This window comes from Danio rerio, chromosome 14, assembly GCF_049306965.1.
Source record: "Danio rerio strain Tuebingen ecotype United States chromosome 14, GRCz12tu, whole genome shotgun sequence".
In the NCBI taxonomy this organism is placed as follows: Eukaryota; Metazoa; Chordata; class Actinopteri; order Cypriniformes; family Danionidae; genus Danio; species Danio rerio.
This window is the reverse complement of record NC_133189.1, coordinates 29,122,607-29,138,421: the sequence shown is the minus strand read 5'-3', so window position 1 is coordinate 29,138,421 and position 15,815 is coordinate 29,122,607. Positions and strand designations below refer to the sequence as shown.

At 35.7% G+C, this 15,815-nt stretch overlaps 1 protein-coding gene across 14 annotated transcripts in view; it reads right to left on the bottom strand.

Moving 5' to 3' along the window:
- Window positions 1-15,815, bottom strand: part of arhgef37 (Rho guanine nucleotide exchange factor (GEF) 37) — a 105,721-nt gene that overhangs the window by 65,989 nt on the left and 23,917 nt on the right. For all 14 annotated transcript variants that reach the window (XR_012389761.1, XM_073921857.1, XM_073921855.1 and 11 more), the window contains exons 4-11: window positions 14,482-14,629; window positions 14,146-14,345; window positions 13,897-14,027; window positions 12,083-12,187; window positions 11,680-11,793; window positions 9,824-10,141; window positions 7,232-7,360; window positions 3,117-3,312 (exon numbers count right to left, since the gene is read on the bottom strand). Coding sequence is in view for 13 of the 14 variants with exons in the window: in XM_073921857.1 (XP_073777958.1) it covers window positions 3,117-3,312; window positions 7,232-7,360; window positions 9,824-10,141; window positions 11,680-11,793; window positions 12,083-12,187; window positions 13,897-14,027; window positions 14,146-14,345; window positions 14,482-14,629 (1,341 nt within the window). In the remaining variant the exon portion in view is untranslated. The remainder of the gene's footprint in view (window positions 1-3,116; window positions 3,313-7,231; window positions 7,361-9,823; window positions 10,142-11,679; window positions 11,794-12,082; window positions 12,188-13,896; window positions 14,028-14,145; window positions 14,346-14,481; window positions 14,630-15,815) is intronic.

Genomic DNA, 15,815 nt, shown 5'->3' with positions numbered 1-15,815 from the left:
TATTAAAATATTCAGATCTCCAAACTTCTGGTAAAAAGTTTGAATTTTTTTAACTGTACTTGACCAGCAGATGTCACTCATCTTATTATCAAAGGCCATCAATAGTAATTATTAATGCCAAAATTGTTCACAATTTGTTGTATTTTATATCATCATATTTAATCAACCACTATAAGGTTCAAACAGTGATCAAATCTAATTGTATCATTTCGAAGTTATTATAACTTACTGGAAACAAATCAATAAAATCTGGTAGGGTTTAAAAGATGAGTAAAATAATATAGAAACATTAAAATAACAATTCCCTATAATTTGGGACTGTGTTGTGATCCTTAAATAGTATTTTTATAAAAGTCTACAAATGATTTTTGTTTTAAATATGCCTGACAAGACGTTGATAACTACTGTTACATTCAATAATATTGTAGTCTGTTCCTTCTCTAAATCTACCCAAAAGGCCATAATTGTTTTACTCAGAATAAATTTGCTTTCATTTTGAAGTGTATACATGGATTAATATACAGTGTTGTGCAAGTAACTTCCAAACTGTAATACATTACTTATTACTGTTATTTAAATGTAATCCCTTACCTTACAATATTACTGTCTCAGAATTGTAATATGTTAAATTACTCTTATATTACTTTTTAGTTACTTTCACCAAAATAACTAAAGAATTAGAACTTAACATTATAAAATTCTATAATGTTCTATAATGAGCATTTTACATCCAGTAAAAAGTGATTTGATGTAGCAGAATGAGTGTAACCTCTCCAGGCTACTAACAATATAGTATATAATTGGCACTGTGAAGGCTCAAGACAATGCAAGAAAGGATGACAGCCAGAATTACAAAAGATCTGTTAAAAGTATGGTAGAGGTAAAGTGATTATCTGGCAATATCTGTGAATGGCTTGGCTATATTCATATTAGACACAACAGGCCGATATGTAAACTCCAATGCCATGACAAAATGCAGATTTTGTTTCTTTTCTTATTGTTGCCATTATTGTATTTACTTTACATTCAAGTGGTTTACAACACAAAACCGTTCCTGCACAAAGTGAGCATGATGAACAGCTTTCTCAGTATAATGTTTGTGCATCGATTTCCTGTTTGTGGACAAAACTGCTTGCGAGCTCTTAAATATGCACTGCTCACGCACAAGTTTTCTTGCTCTCAGTACACTGCTCTCTCAGTGAGATTATATGCAAACTCCCAATTTGTGTCTTGTGTTCCCTCTTCCTTTCAAGCTTTTTGATATGAATTATATTAGTACACTATTTATTAACAATAACCAAAATACTAAAATAGACTTTTTTTTAGAATAGAATTTTGAATATAATAAACCATATTATTGTTGGCTGTATGTTATATGACGAGATATTTCAAATAAAAAGCATTTAGACAAAAATAAAAACTAACGCAAGCAGAAATGCAACTAATAGAAACACTTGATATGGTATTATCCTACTGTACTATTCACTCTTCAAATAAATGTCATTATCAATCACAATTTTTTATGGCAACTAAAATAAAGTGAACTAGCGTCTGTTGTGTTCCACATTGTTGATGAGATTGTGGAGGACATATTCCCTGCCATCATCTTCATTTTGAGAAGAAGCTGTTCCACAGGGCCCCTTAACACACATATTGTCATTAAGTGCTTTAATTACTCTGTTGTGGTAATACTATAGTTGCTATAGTAACACAACAAGTGTAATATAAACAAATGATCCAGTGCTGTAGTTTTTTTACAATATGGGGTAGATTGTACTACAATTCACCACACTTTACTGTAGTAAAACTACACTTTATATTTAATTTTATGAGTTCAATATTCATAATACGACAGTATGCTTAAGCATTCATTGTAAATACTATAGCCTAAAACATAGGCAGTATACCTTATACTCAAAAACACTAGTATTTATTATAGAATTTATCTTAACCTGTAAGTAAATAGTGTAGCAATATATGAACCATATAAAAATTCTTGGGATAACAATTAAATAGGAGGATCTCTGGAGAGCAACAGAACAAAATGAAGAGGAAACACAAGGCACAGATTGTGAGTCTGCATCATCTGTCGGAGCGAGAGCAGGTCGTTAGCACGTGAGCAGCCCAGCCAGTGTTGAGTTAACGCGAGGAGTTTTGTCCACAGAGGAAACCGGCACGTTCACTCGCTCGTATTACATGAATGAGCTTACGACATTTGTTAGAGAAATAACGCCATATGCACTTACGTCCGTCTCGCGAATGCACTGTCTTATGCCATTTTCATCTATTTTCCGCTGTGCGTACTGCGAACCGGGTTGAGCCAATAGCCCCGGACCTTGAGCTCAGAAGCTGAAATCATTCCGCGTTCAAAGTAAAAAGGTCCCATAGCCAGAGGGAGATTAATGGCAGCACGCGCATATATTCTCTAGCCACGAACAGGAAATAGAACTGCGGTATTTTTTATTTGTTAACGTCTTGCGGGCGAAAAGTGTGTTGTAATGCATTACTGTAATACATTACTTTTGTAACGCATTACTTCCAACACTGTTAATATATAACCTAACGAAGAAAAAAAATACAGATGCATTTGAAAAGCTTGTCAATAGTTTGCTTAACTTCAGAAAGCTGGTGAAAATTAGCCCACCAAGTTGTCCACCAGATTTCTCCACCATTCTGGTCTTCGAGTACAAAAAAACCCCAAAACAATTCACTATAGTAATTACCAAGCAATGTAATAGATATGTAATGTTTTACAACTGTAGATTTCTAGGAGTACTTTATCAAAACAGCTGCACTATTGTAGCACACCTACATTATTGTCATTAAACTTCCCTTTTTCTCCATTTTGCATTAAAACAAGTGATATTAATAGTCATATGTGCTTTAATAAACATAAAAAGCAAGTGTAAATGACTTTACATTCATAAGGATCCATGCAATAAGAATCAGAATTGCAAGTTTTGTCTTGCCTTTAGGCCCATATGCACACCTTATATGAGAAGATGCTATTAATCAATTTTTATCCAAAAACACATTTTAAAGGCTGAAATCAGTTTATATTGTCAGCTTTATTAACTACATGAGGATTTATTTCTCAAATTTGCATGTGGCAATACCTCCTGCATCAACCAGCCAGCGGCGGCGGTCTCCTCGCGTGTCCATCTCACAGACGACAGCTACCAGCTCTCCCTTGTTGAGGGTCAGGTCCAGGTCACGAGTGCCCACCACAGGGCCTGTCAGCTGGTAGATCTTCTCTGAGCCATGGTTTGCATTCAGATACATGAGACGTTTCTTGCTGACAGTATTGAGTGCCTGTGATGTCATGGATAGAAAACAGAAAACTCAAATTTAGTATCTACTTAAATTTAATATGACATTACATTGAGTATTATTAAAGATAATTTAAGGCCAGCTTTACTAACAGCTTGCACCAGTACAAAAGCCTCCCTTGGTATTACAGTCTGCAGAATTACCTAAAGACCTGTAGTAAAATATTAACGATAATATTTGGACTAGGATTGCATGATATTGGAAAAATTGCAATATTTTGTTTTGCTGCGATACATATTGTGATATAAATATAATTTTACCAGATTATTTGAATAGCTCTATTTGAGACGCTTTTATTCACTTAGATAGAATGGGATGATAAAGACTATGCACAGTGTCTGCATAAATTAAAGTAAATTACAAGCAAAACTAAATAAATAAACAGTGCTTTATAGTTTTCTGAGGAGTCTAACAGTATTCAAGTGTAGAAATTGAACAATCAAATGTAAAATAACATAGTCTTCATTGTAAAAATGATTAAAAATATAAAAAGTAATAATATTATTATATTTTAATCTATAATAAATAATCTAATCCTGTTATGTGACAATTGCAAATAAAAATATTGCGGAATCAGTGCTCAAACAATATAATGTTCAGCCCTGGTTTGGACATCTAACCATGTTGCATATGCATATTTAGGATTTTCCCATTCCAATGCAAACATTTTTGTGAAAATAAAAATTAACCATAACATTTCATTTGATACTTTTTTTTACTGTTCAGTAACTATAGTTCGTAGTAATTAAATCTAAATTAGCTCAATTGAAATATAGTAAATAGTCCTAGGATTTCCATCATTGATTAACATTCTAATTCCTGTGAACAAACACACAGAACAGCTGAAGATTACGAAGCACCTCTCTGTTTGATCTTTCCGCCGTCTCTTTTAACTCATCAGGACTGATGTCTTTATGATGGCAGACATGATATCGATTAGAGCCTGTCACTGAGACTCTGGGTAATGACATCTGTTAGCTGATGGCTTAATGCTTATGGCATAACATCACAGACAGACAAATGATACTAATCTACAATATGAATATGGCTCTGAGATTTAGAACATGTCAAAGGTGTTAAAGCTGATGAGTTTTAACAAGTTGGCAAAGAAACTTTTAGGATGGCTTAAGAAAGCCTTGGCTGAATCTTTGAAACAGCTTTGTAACCTATAACCATTTAGCATATCAATTATTTTTAGAACAGTTATTGTCATTTGCATAAATAAACTGATTTAATTATTGAATTAAATTAATTTTGCAGGAATCATTCTAATGTTTAATATTATGCACAATTAAGCAGATTAAGTGCTCAAGAAGAAAAAATAAATATTGAACTCTATTGGACTGGAGAGACTAAGGGCATTTTTACACTATGTACAGTTGCCTTGAACCGGGCCGAAGCACGCTTGTCCCCTCTCCCGTCTCCCCCGACATCCAACACTCACATTACATTCGGGCCTGGGCACGCTTACGTCATCGATGCTGCGCTGTTCAGTAAGAGCTCTCGCTCAGCACAGTGGAGATTTCTTCAGTTATATCGTTTACGTCGTTTGATATGCGGTGACACGCAGTCAAATATTTCGCCGAACAGATCAGCCAATTTTAAGCTCATAAACAACCATAAAGTCCTCGTGCTGCAGAAATGATGAGGTTTGCTAAAAGGTAAGCTGTCGTGCAGTGAGGGGTATGCATCTTTAAGAAACTACGACAGTTTGTGTTCATTGACCAGTAAAAAATAATTAATAAATCCATATGAAACGGTCCCTTAAAAATCACGTCTCGCACTACAAGCGTACCACGACTGAGTCCAAATGAACCGCACTCTGGCACACCTCTTCCAACTGGGCCAGGGCCAGCCAAGTGCCTGATTCAGAGCACTCACACTTCTCAAACGATCCAGGAAACAGGCCTGGGCACGATTCGGATAGCATAGTTTGAGTACGCCCTAACTTAAATCATCAAAGGCAAGCAGAAGAACTTTGAATATCTTTGGGATCCATATATGAATATTATGTAAATTGTATGTTTGTAAACATACTTTTTTTTTTCATCTATTTTTTAAGGTTTCAATTCATTAATTTAATTTATTTATATTTACTTATTTTTATTCATTTGTTTATTATTTTTTTTTATGTCATTTGAATGTGTATATATGTATATACATGTATAAGAAGGGTGTGGATGTGTGCTGTTTTGTAGGCTTTATGCCTAGTTGATGGGGCAAAAGAAAAAAAAATCAATAAACATTTATTCATTCATTCATTCAATTTTTGTCTTAATCCCTTTATTAATCAGGGGTCGCCACATTGGAATGAACCGCCAACTTATCAAGCAAATGTTTTACAAAGCGGATGCCTTTCCAGCCATAACTCAACATTGGGAACCACCCATACACTCATATAAATACACTACAGCCAATTTAGTTTATTCAATTCACCTGTAGCGCATGTCTTTGGACTTTGGGGAAACCAGAGCACCCAAAGGAAACCCACGTGAACATGTGAAAAAATGCTCTAGAAGGAGATGCGTTTAGTAATTAAAAGCGGAAGCATGCTTAACAGATCAGTGTTTTTGGCTTTCTGAAGCGAACATAAATATTGACAAAATATTAAATCAAACCAAATCCTTTTTTTGCTCTGTTATATTTAATGCTTCTTGATTTTTATAAAATGTGAAAAGAAAAATGTTGTTTTAAATTGTAATATTTCGCAAAGGTCCCCTCTTTTAATGTATTTTTATAAAAAAAAAAAACCTGCTTTAAATGAAGCATTTTAAAGCAGAATATTTTGAAAAACAATCAAACAAAACACCTAAACACCCAAAATTATTTGAACATTAATGCCCTTATAAATCCATTCATGCAATATCTGAGAGATTAATTATTAGAATAATAGCAAAGATTGAACAACTATGGTTGTCATACGTAGTTGTAGTGTGTGTATGTGGTATTTCTCACTTTGTCTCTCATTCTTAATTATTCACAGGTGCAGCGGATTATGGCAGATTGTAATTAGCACTTGGAGTGGCAGCGGCCGTATTTAAACACAAGAGAACATGGGTTCCTCAGCTCCCCACTCTCTCTCGATTCCCCGCTCGTTATTCTTTGTGGAGATGTTGTTACTTGAACAATGAATGTTGCTGATGTCTGTTGTTGCCGTTTTGTGAGATGTCAATGTGAAGTTGTACATTCTAACCGGAAAAAACAAGTTTTCTTTCTACTTGTCTGGCTTGGAGCATGGTAGGGAGGTTTGGTGGCTTTTGTTTATTATTTTAATTTTGTCCTGTGTTGTTAGTAGGGAGGTAAGTTTTCTGTATTTTATCTTATTTATTTTTTCCAGGGCGATCTTCTCTAATTTAGTTAGTTTGGTTTTTTGTCATTTATTTTAGGTCAACCCCTCCCGATGTTATTTAGCTCCTTATTTTCTGTAAATGAATAATATTTTCTAGTTAATTCTTAGTGGTTTGTGTTTTGCTTTATGTTTGGTGGGGAGAGAGCACAGGGGCACCAGGGATTATGTTTTTGATCCTGGTTATCTTGTTACATTTTGGTTAAACTTCTTTTTGATTAAGGATTTAAAATTTAATTCATAACATGGTTGTTGATCAACTGTAATTTGCATTTAACTAAATGAAAAGCAGATTTTCAGAGAACAAATAACCACACAATAAAAAACTATAACCACAGGACCCAGCATATTTTTGCTAAGTGTTCATAATGGATAAACTGATGCATAACGTATGAGGGCTAATCCATACCAAGATTAATGAATGACATCAAGTTGCGGTTTCATTCCAGAACCGTCCACAGCCAATATTAAACCACAGTGAGGGGACAAACAATCTCTTATGAAGACATCTCCACCAGGCAACAGACAATAGTGCATCTCTGTTTAGGAACTGACCTGCACAATGGGAGCATTGAGCTCATCTTGAACACTCCGACACAGGCTCTCCATCCTCCACGAACCCTCCAGCACAGAGGTCTCTGCCCACTTCCAGAAGTCACCAGCCTCCAAATAACTGTGTGGGAGCTGTCAGCAGACAGAGAGCAATTCATAAACACTGCCAGCCTACAAAAAGCTAAATTCAATCACTTTTCCAACCACATGTTTGCTGCTGTCATTCAATGGTGGATTATTGCACAAAATGTGCAACAGTTAGAGAAACTGAAGGGTATTTAAGTGTAACTGAAGTCATGAGGATAACTAAACTAGATGACCTGGAAAGAAGAGTTCCAATCCCCAAAATCTAAAGACACAGACACAGATAAAACAAAGGTGCACTTCTTCTGTAATATTCCCATGCTAAAAAAAATACACAATGTCTTGTATACAGTGGGTACGAAAGGTGTTCAGACCCCCAGTCAATTGCTAAAGTCATTTAAGTTCATTTTTCCTTATTTATGCACACACAGCACACCATATTGACAGAAAAACACTGACTTGTTGAAATATTTGCAGATTTATTAAAAAAGAAAAACTGGAATATCTCATGGTCTTAAGTATTCAGGCCCTTTGTTGTGATGCTCATGTATTTAACTCAGGTGCTGCCCATTTCTTCTGATCATCCTTAAGATAGTTCTACAGCTTCTACTGAGTCCAGCTGTATTTGATTATAATGATTGGACTTGATTAGGAAAGCCACACACCAACTCATACCTGTCTATGTAAGACCTTACTGCTCACAATGAATGTCAAAGCAAATGAGAATCATGAGGTCAAAGGTACTGCCTGAAGAGCTCAAAGACAGAATTGTGGCAAGGAACAGATCTGGCCAAGGTTACAAAAAATATTGCTGCACCTAAGATTCCTAAGAGCACAGTGGCCTTCATAATCCTTAAATGAAAGAAGTTTGGGACGACCAGAACCCTTCCTAGAACTGGCCGTCCGGGCAAACTAAGCTATCAGGGTAGAAGAGCCATGGTGAGAGAGTTAAAGAAAAACCCAAAGGTCACTGTGGCTGAGCTCCAGAGATACAGTCGAGAGATGGGAGAACGTTGTAGAAAGCCAACCATCAATGCAGCCCTCCACCAGACAGGGCTTATGGCAGAGTGACCCGAAACACTTGAAAGCCTGCATGGAGTTTGCCAAAAAAAATAAACAACCTTACATTTAAAGGACTCCAAGGTGATGAGAACTAAGATTCTCTGGTCTGATGAGACAAAGATAGAACTTTTTGGCCTCAATTTTAAGTGGTATGTGTGGAGAAAACCAGGCACTGCTCATCACCTGTCCGATACTGCAGCAATTAAGCATGGCGGTGGCAGCATTATGCTGTGGAGGTGTTTGTCAGCTGCAGGGACAGGATGACTAGTAGCAATCGAGGGAAAGATAAATGCGGTTAAGTACAGGGATATCCTGGATGAAAACCTTCTCCAGAGTGCTCAGGACCTCAGACTGGGCCGAAGGTTTACCTTCCAACAAGACAATGACCCTTAGCACGCAGCTAAAATAACGAAGGAGTGACTTCACAACAACTCTGTGAATGTTCTTGAATGGCCCAGTCAGCACCCTGACTTAAACTCAATTGAGCAAACTAAAATATCCAAAAAACGGCTTTCCACAAACATTTACGATCCAACCTGACAGAACTGGAGAGGATCCTCAAGGAGGAACGCAGAGGATACCCAAATTTAGGTGTGAAAAACTTGCTGCATCTATCTCAAAACAACTTTATATTGGCTGTATTAGATCAAACGGGTGCTTCCACTAAATACTGAGCAAAGGCTCTGGATACACAATGTGATATTCCAGTTTTTTTCTTTTTTACAAAATCTGCAAAAATGTCAACAATTCTGTTTTTCTGTCAATATGGGGTGCTGTGTGTACATTGAAAAAATTGTTTAAAGTATTCTAGCAAATGTCTGAGATATAACAAAGAGGGAAAAATTAAAGGAGTCTGAATAATAAGCGTACCCACTGTATATATAACATTTATATAACATTTTATTTTTTTACTTTTAGGTTTTTCTACTAAAACTGACTAAATTTGCTTACCAAACTATTCGTTGAAAACTGCTGATTTTTTTAAATAATGCAGGTGACTGCCTTTATGAATTAATCATTAAGCATTTCTCTGAGATATGCATTTGTCCTGATTTAGTTTTAATGAAAGCCATTTTTTTGTGGCAAAAAACGTGTGTCTAAAATATACAGTGCTTGTCAGTAGCGGATGACAAGACACTTACAAAAATTATAGATTCGTTAAAAATGCTAACTCAAATTGCTAAGAGTAAGACACTAAATCATTAATTAAAACTGATTTTAAATAATTAATTAATATTATTTAAAAAAACTGCAGTAATTACCACTGTCAAACCAACACAAAGTCTAATAATTTGTTTAGTAGCCTTTTCAGAAACCAAATCACGAATCTTAATTTATCCTGAATTGAGGAGCTCTATTTTAAAAGTACTTCGGTTTACCTAAAATTAGTGATTTAATAATCTCTTGGTTTTCTCTAAACCTTACTGGAAATAATAAAAAAAGTAGTACCTGATGGGTGAAGCTGGTGGCCAGTTGCTCCATATCAGTTGCTAGGTCTCTTTGGAGGACGCTGAAGGCCTCTAAAGCGGCCCACATGAGCTGCAGGGCTTTTCCATTGAACTGCGGCAATTCGTTCAGCAGCAGAGTGTTCATGGTCTTATACGTGTTAGCTATGGCTTGCTCCTCAAAAGTCAGGTTACTCTTCTCCTCGATTGGCTCATAGTCCAGTAGCTTATCTTGACGTTTGCGAATCAGGTTACGCGGTCCTGCCATCAGTTCCCGAAGTGAGCTCAGCGGCTTAAAGACCAGAGTCTTCAAACGCTTCTCCTGAAAGGTGGAGATAGATGAATATACAAAGTAGGTTCAGACAGCGAATTAACTGATCAATTGTATACGACAAAGTGTTGCTTACAGAGCCTAATGATTAAACTAGTGTCTTCTTCTTAAACATGTAGCATTAAATATATTTGTGTGTGACTATTCCAGCTATAATTTCCATAGCTGGTAAACAGTTTAACAATCTTCGGAAGATTTGTAACCCGTGTGGTGTTTCTGTAGTGGTACTGGTTCCAGGAGAGTTAGACATTGATGAATGGAGGAATCTAGTGGTGAATGGAACCACAGTAAAGGAATATTGTAACATGACAAATGCTGTGACAAACACTGGTGTTCCTGATTTTAGTCAGCGACAGAATATTTAATTTGACATGCACAAAAATGAGGCAGTGAAAAATAGAGGTGCAGTTTGATTCAGAGTGCTGCAGGAATGAGTCCTAAAGCTCAAAAACAATAAGCACTTCTGTGTCACAAATTCAATGCTTTTTAACATATGTGTTTCTGGACCACACCACTAATCCTATGTTGCATATTTTGGCAACATAGGCAAAAATACATTGTATACGGATGTTTCTTTTATGCCAAAAATTATAGGATATCAAGTAAATATTAAGTAAATCAGAGTTTAGATTTTATTAACCCTCAGATTCTAGATTTTCTAATAGTCGTTTCTCTGCCAAATATTGCTCTATCCTGACTATACATCAATGGAAAGCTTATTTATCAGATTTCAACTAATGCATAAATCTTAATTTTAGAATAATCTCAGTTATAATTGGTACTGTGGCCCAGGGTTGTACACACAAACCTTTTTTTAATAGCTTTACATATGGTTTGCAAATCTTTGGTTGCCCTAAGCTGACTACATCAGTCATAACCCACTTATGATTTAGGGTTTTATGTGTCTAGACGGTTGATCACAAGAGGCTATAAGGGATTAAAGAAGCTAACAAGGAGACAAAATGTCATCAAATCAAACAGGAAAACCCACTTACCCAACAGTTTGCTTTCAAAGACTTGCTAAATTATGCTCAACTGTGTTCTTGCAAACTATTTTAACACATTTTCCAACTTTCAGAATTTAAATAAAGACTAAAAAGTTATAATGGAAATGTTGAAGTAATGTGACTGTAGTCTAGCCTAACTTTAGTCTTAGAACCTCAGTATTGAGTTGCAGGAGTATATTGTAGCATAGGCCAAAAATACATTGTATAGGCTAAAAATCATTCAAATATTAAGTAAAGATCATGCTTCATGAAGATATTTTGTAAATGTCATACTGTAAATATATCAAAGTTCATTATTATACATTATTTCATTAATAATATGCATAGCTAACCAATTCATTTAGACACATTAAAGGTGATTTTCTCAGTATTATTATTTTTTAAATTTCAAATTCTAGATTTCCTATTCTCAGAAGCCAAACATTAATTGAAAGCTTATTTTTTTAGAAATAAAAATAGCACACTTATGACCAGTATTGTGGCCCAGGGACACAAACTGTAATAATTATCTAAAAGTCTTACATATGAGGGGTATATCCACTGTCTGAGCGCCACTGTGATTTCTTTGGAGAACAAGGCGGTTTTCTCCCCTTCAAGATCAAGATCTGCTTCCTCTGGTCTGCAGCTGAGGAACCTCTGTATACAGAAACAGCTCAGGATGTTAAATAAATCTTTACAAACACTGCAAGCACACATAGCAAACATCTGAACTTCACAATCTCCAATAACCCCATCCATCAGCCCTGGGATCAACCCTTCTGTAGATTTTTTTCTTTTATTCACCAGCTGGAATAACAGTGAAAAACATTTCAGAAGTTTTCATGGGCGTACTGGGTTCATACTAAGGGAACACCAAAACAAATTAGACAGACTCTTTGTCTAGGTTTAGCTGCAGTCATTATGTGGAAGAAATGTAAATCCAAACCTGTAAATGGTGGAGATAAGTCAGCAGGTTATCATGAAGCTCTGAGACGCCCCTTTCCAGGACAAAGAAGAAGCCAGCTAGGGCATCAAATTCTTCATCCTTTAACTACAATGGGATTGAATTACAAAACATGAATTAAAGGGATAGCTCATCATTTATAGTTCCATACCATACTGTGTTTTTGGTCTATTTTGAAGAATGTTAGGGTGCTTTTACATCTGTGGTTCTGTTCATTTGGTCCAGACCAAGGGCAACAAAGACACATTGTAGCATTTTTTTTTGCTCTTTTTTTGGGTTCTTGTCACACCACAGTAATTGCTTCGGTCTGATCCAGTTGAAAAGAACCAAAATGCAGTCATATGACAAAATCCACATCACTCATTGCTTTTTGGTTGGTCAGAATTAACATGATGGAAAATGCTAATGGAACTCAGAACAAAGTGTTGCTTTTTTACTATGGAGGGACGACTGCGCTGGCTGATTGTATCCTTGGTCATAGTATACTATATAGCTTGTATACATCACTTTAGACAAACTATACATATCGAGAATGAAGCACGGCTGCAAACGTGGCTTTTAATGCATGGCGTGGCTTTTAATGCACTGCAAATGGCAAAGGCGCATTGTAAGTCACTTCAGGAGGAGGCGTGAATTCATTTTGCTGAACTGCGACATTGTCATATTAGGGAAATATTATCAATAATTCATCAGGTAATGTTTTTCCCTCTCTCTCTGTTTAAAATTATTGGTAAAGCGCTGTCAACAAATATTTTTCCTTCACATCCGATAAGGCACAGCACATCGGACTACAGCAACTAGATAAGTCCAAAAGGCTAGTACTTTTTGCGGTTGGATCTGTTCCAGTTTGGATCAGGTTCTCACAAAAAAAAAAAAAAAACACTCCTGGGTTTGTTTAAAAGCATAGCAAGACCACCTCTTCAAGGAGGTCTCAGTACACTTTTTGGTCCACTTTTGGTGTGCACTTGAGTGTGGTTGCTACATTTATACCTGCCCAAACCAACCACACCAATAGGGAAAACAAACTCTAGTTAAATTCAACCAAATTCAAAAAAGGCAGGTGTGAAAACACCCTTAGAAATCTATAGCCATTGACTCCCATACTACATGTTTATCCTAAAGGCTCGTACACACCGGGACGCTTTTCGTTTGCGTTAATCGTCAGCGTTTTGCAAGACATTTTTCAGTATTCAAACCCAATCGCTTCTCACTGGCGTCAAGCTGAAGAATATGCTAAATCACTCATTTGATGTTAGATGGTGCTGAGCAACAAGCTTCTGACACCCACTTATAATACAGTAGAAGAGGAGGAGAGGAAGCTCACACACTTGTTGTTAAAGTTACTGGTGACAGTAATATATACTATTTGGATAGTTCATCCAAAATGAAATTATTTATTAATCCTTTCCTAGTTACAAACTAGATTGAGAGTATTTTGGTTGTGTTGGACACAAAAGAAGATATATTGAAAAATATTGGATACCTGTAACCACTGACTTCCATATTATGATAAACATATAGTATGGAAGTCAATGGTTATAGGTTTCCAACATTTTTTAATATTTCTTCTTTTATGTCCAACACAACCAAGAAATACGTTCAATCTAATTTTAACTAGTAAAGAATGAGTAAATAATTTAATTTTGGGTGAACTATCCCTTTAACTTTTAAAATAGGCAATGGCGTCTTAGGTTTTAGGAAAACAATGTGGTTCTTTCAACAAGTTAAACATTTAAATGTCTGTGTGTACAGAAGGTATTGTTCTTCTATGTATAGCATAATTGTACAGCAGTTACCTTTGGCACCATTCCGGTCTCATGCTTTATATACTGGCTGAACCGGGCTGTCTTCTTAGCAATGCTGTGGCCACTCAACCGATTAAGCTTGTCCTTGATGGTCAGGTTTTCAGTCTTCTTGTACTTGTCAGCTGTGGTAGTCAAGAGAATGACAATAATTACTCATGTTTATGTGATGCCGTTCTGAATAAATTGGCGTACTTGTGTTCAGCCAGCTTTGCGTGATAAATTGCGAGCATGTTCTCTCACCCACTTCACGGAAGCGCTTGTATTCATTGATCCTGCAGTTGATCTGGATGGCCGTGTGAGCGGTGTGCTCCAGTTCAGGGTAGGCAGGGTGTTGGGGGTCTGTGTGTTTCTGAATGGTCTGGAAAAGTAGGGGGTAACGGGCGATTCTCTGGACCGGCATTACCAGGAAGAAGCTCAAAGTAGACGCGTTCACATCAGGACTGAAGACAGACAAGATCAGGGGTCAAAAATGAAAGGAATGCTGGGTAAAAGACTAGTGTGTTTTTCTAAGAAGTCATTCTACTCTCAACAGGGTTGAAGATGTATACATCCTCTGTTGGTTGTTGTTAGACTTACGCAGAGGATTTGATGATTCTGACCATCTCCATCCACAGGGCCTCTTTCTGTTTGTAGCTGTTTTCCAGAGCGGTGATGTTGTTGTAGTTGGCAAGATACTCCTTATAAGCCATTTCAATATCTTGAGACAGACTCAAGAAAGAGTCACCTGGGAAATAAAATAAGATACTTTAGAATTTAAATTTGAAAATTGACCATTTAATAGTTTAGGGGTCAGAAACCTTAGAGTTTGTTTATTTATTGCCATATCAGCAACTCATGACTATTTTATGGCAAAATAAATAATCTTATTAATTATTAAACTACAACAATATAATTTTAATATAACACAACCACCACTACCACAATAAACAACAATATAATTGTAATATAACAACACCACCACTACCACTATTTATCATTCTCTATAACTCCTGAATTGATGTGATGGTTAATATCATGTCGTAATAGTGTGCTGTTATTTATTTCCACCCATTAAATTGGCTTTCCTGCACCTCTACTATATATAGAAGTGATCACAATGTCCCAGCATAAATTTAACTGTATTGAAAACGGATTTCCCATGTTATATTTATGCTCTTTTATTTTTATTTTATTTTTTATATCAGTTTAAAGTTCAGTTCAAGTTTTAACTACTTTGATTCAGCAACTACTTTGATAAAAAAAAAAAACTCAAAATTTCACATTCTTATAAAATATGTTTTGTGGAAAAAGAGGCTTGACAGGGATTACACATTGGTGGTAAAATATTCCTCCGTAAATAAAAGTGTATCAACCTGGAGTGGCCAATTCAACATCTGGCATAAACCTGGTCTTATAGTCAGCATCTGGTATAAAAATGGTATAAAGTCTGGTTGTGCCTAGTCTCAAAAAATTTAATTTGAAAGTGTCTTTCATACAGTATACAGGGTTCTTATACCCTTTACAAAATTTAATTTCAGCACTTTTCAAGCACTTTCAAGGTGCATTTTTTTTGCTTTTCCAACACCTAACAACCACGGTAAATTCCGTCTATATTTGCTGTATGTACTTTTTCACATTTAAATCCCTTGTGCTATTTTAAAAACCAAAACATGACATAACATTTCAACTTAAATTGAATACTTTGGAGCATAGATTTATTATTTTAAAATGGTATTAAAAAAAAGGTAGTTATTAAATGAAGTATCTTTTTATGTTTTGTCTCTTTCTACCTAAAGTTGATATCTCAAAAAATAAAAAAACTGTCTGATTTTGTTTAGGTGTAGTACTAAACTTAAATGACCAGTCATTCATGATATTTCATGTTCATTCCTATTCAAAATTCATGTAACAAATTAAACTCTTATAAGTCT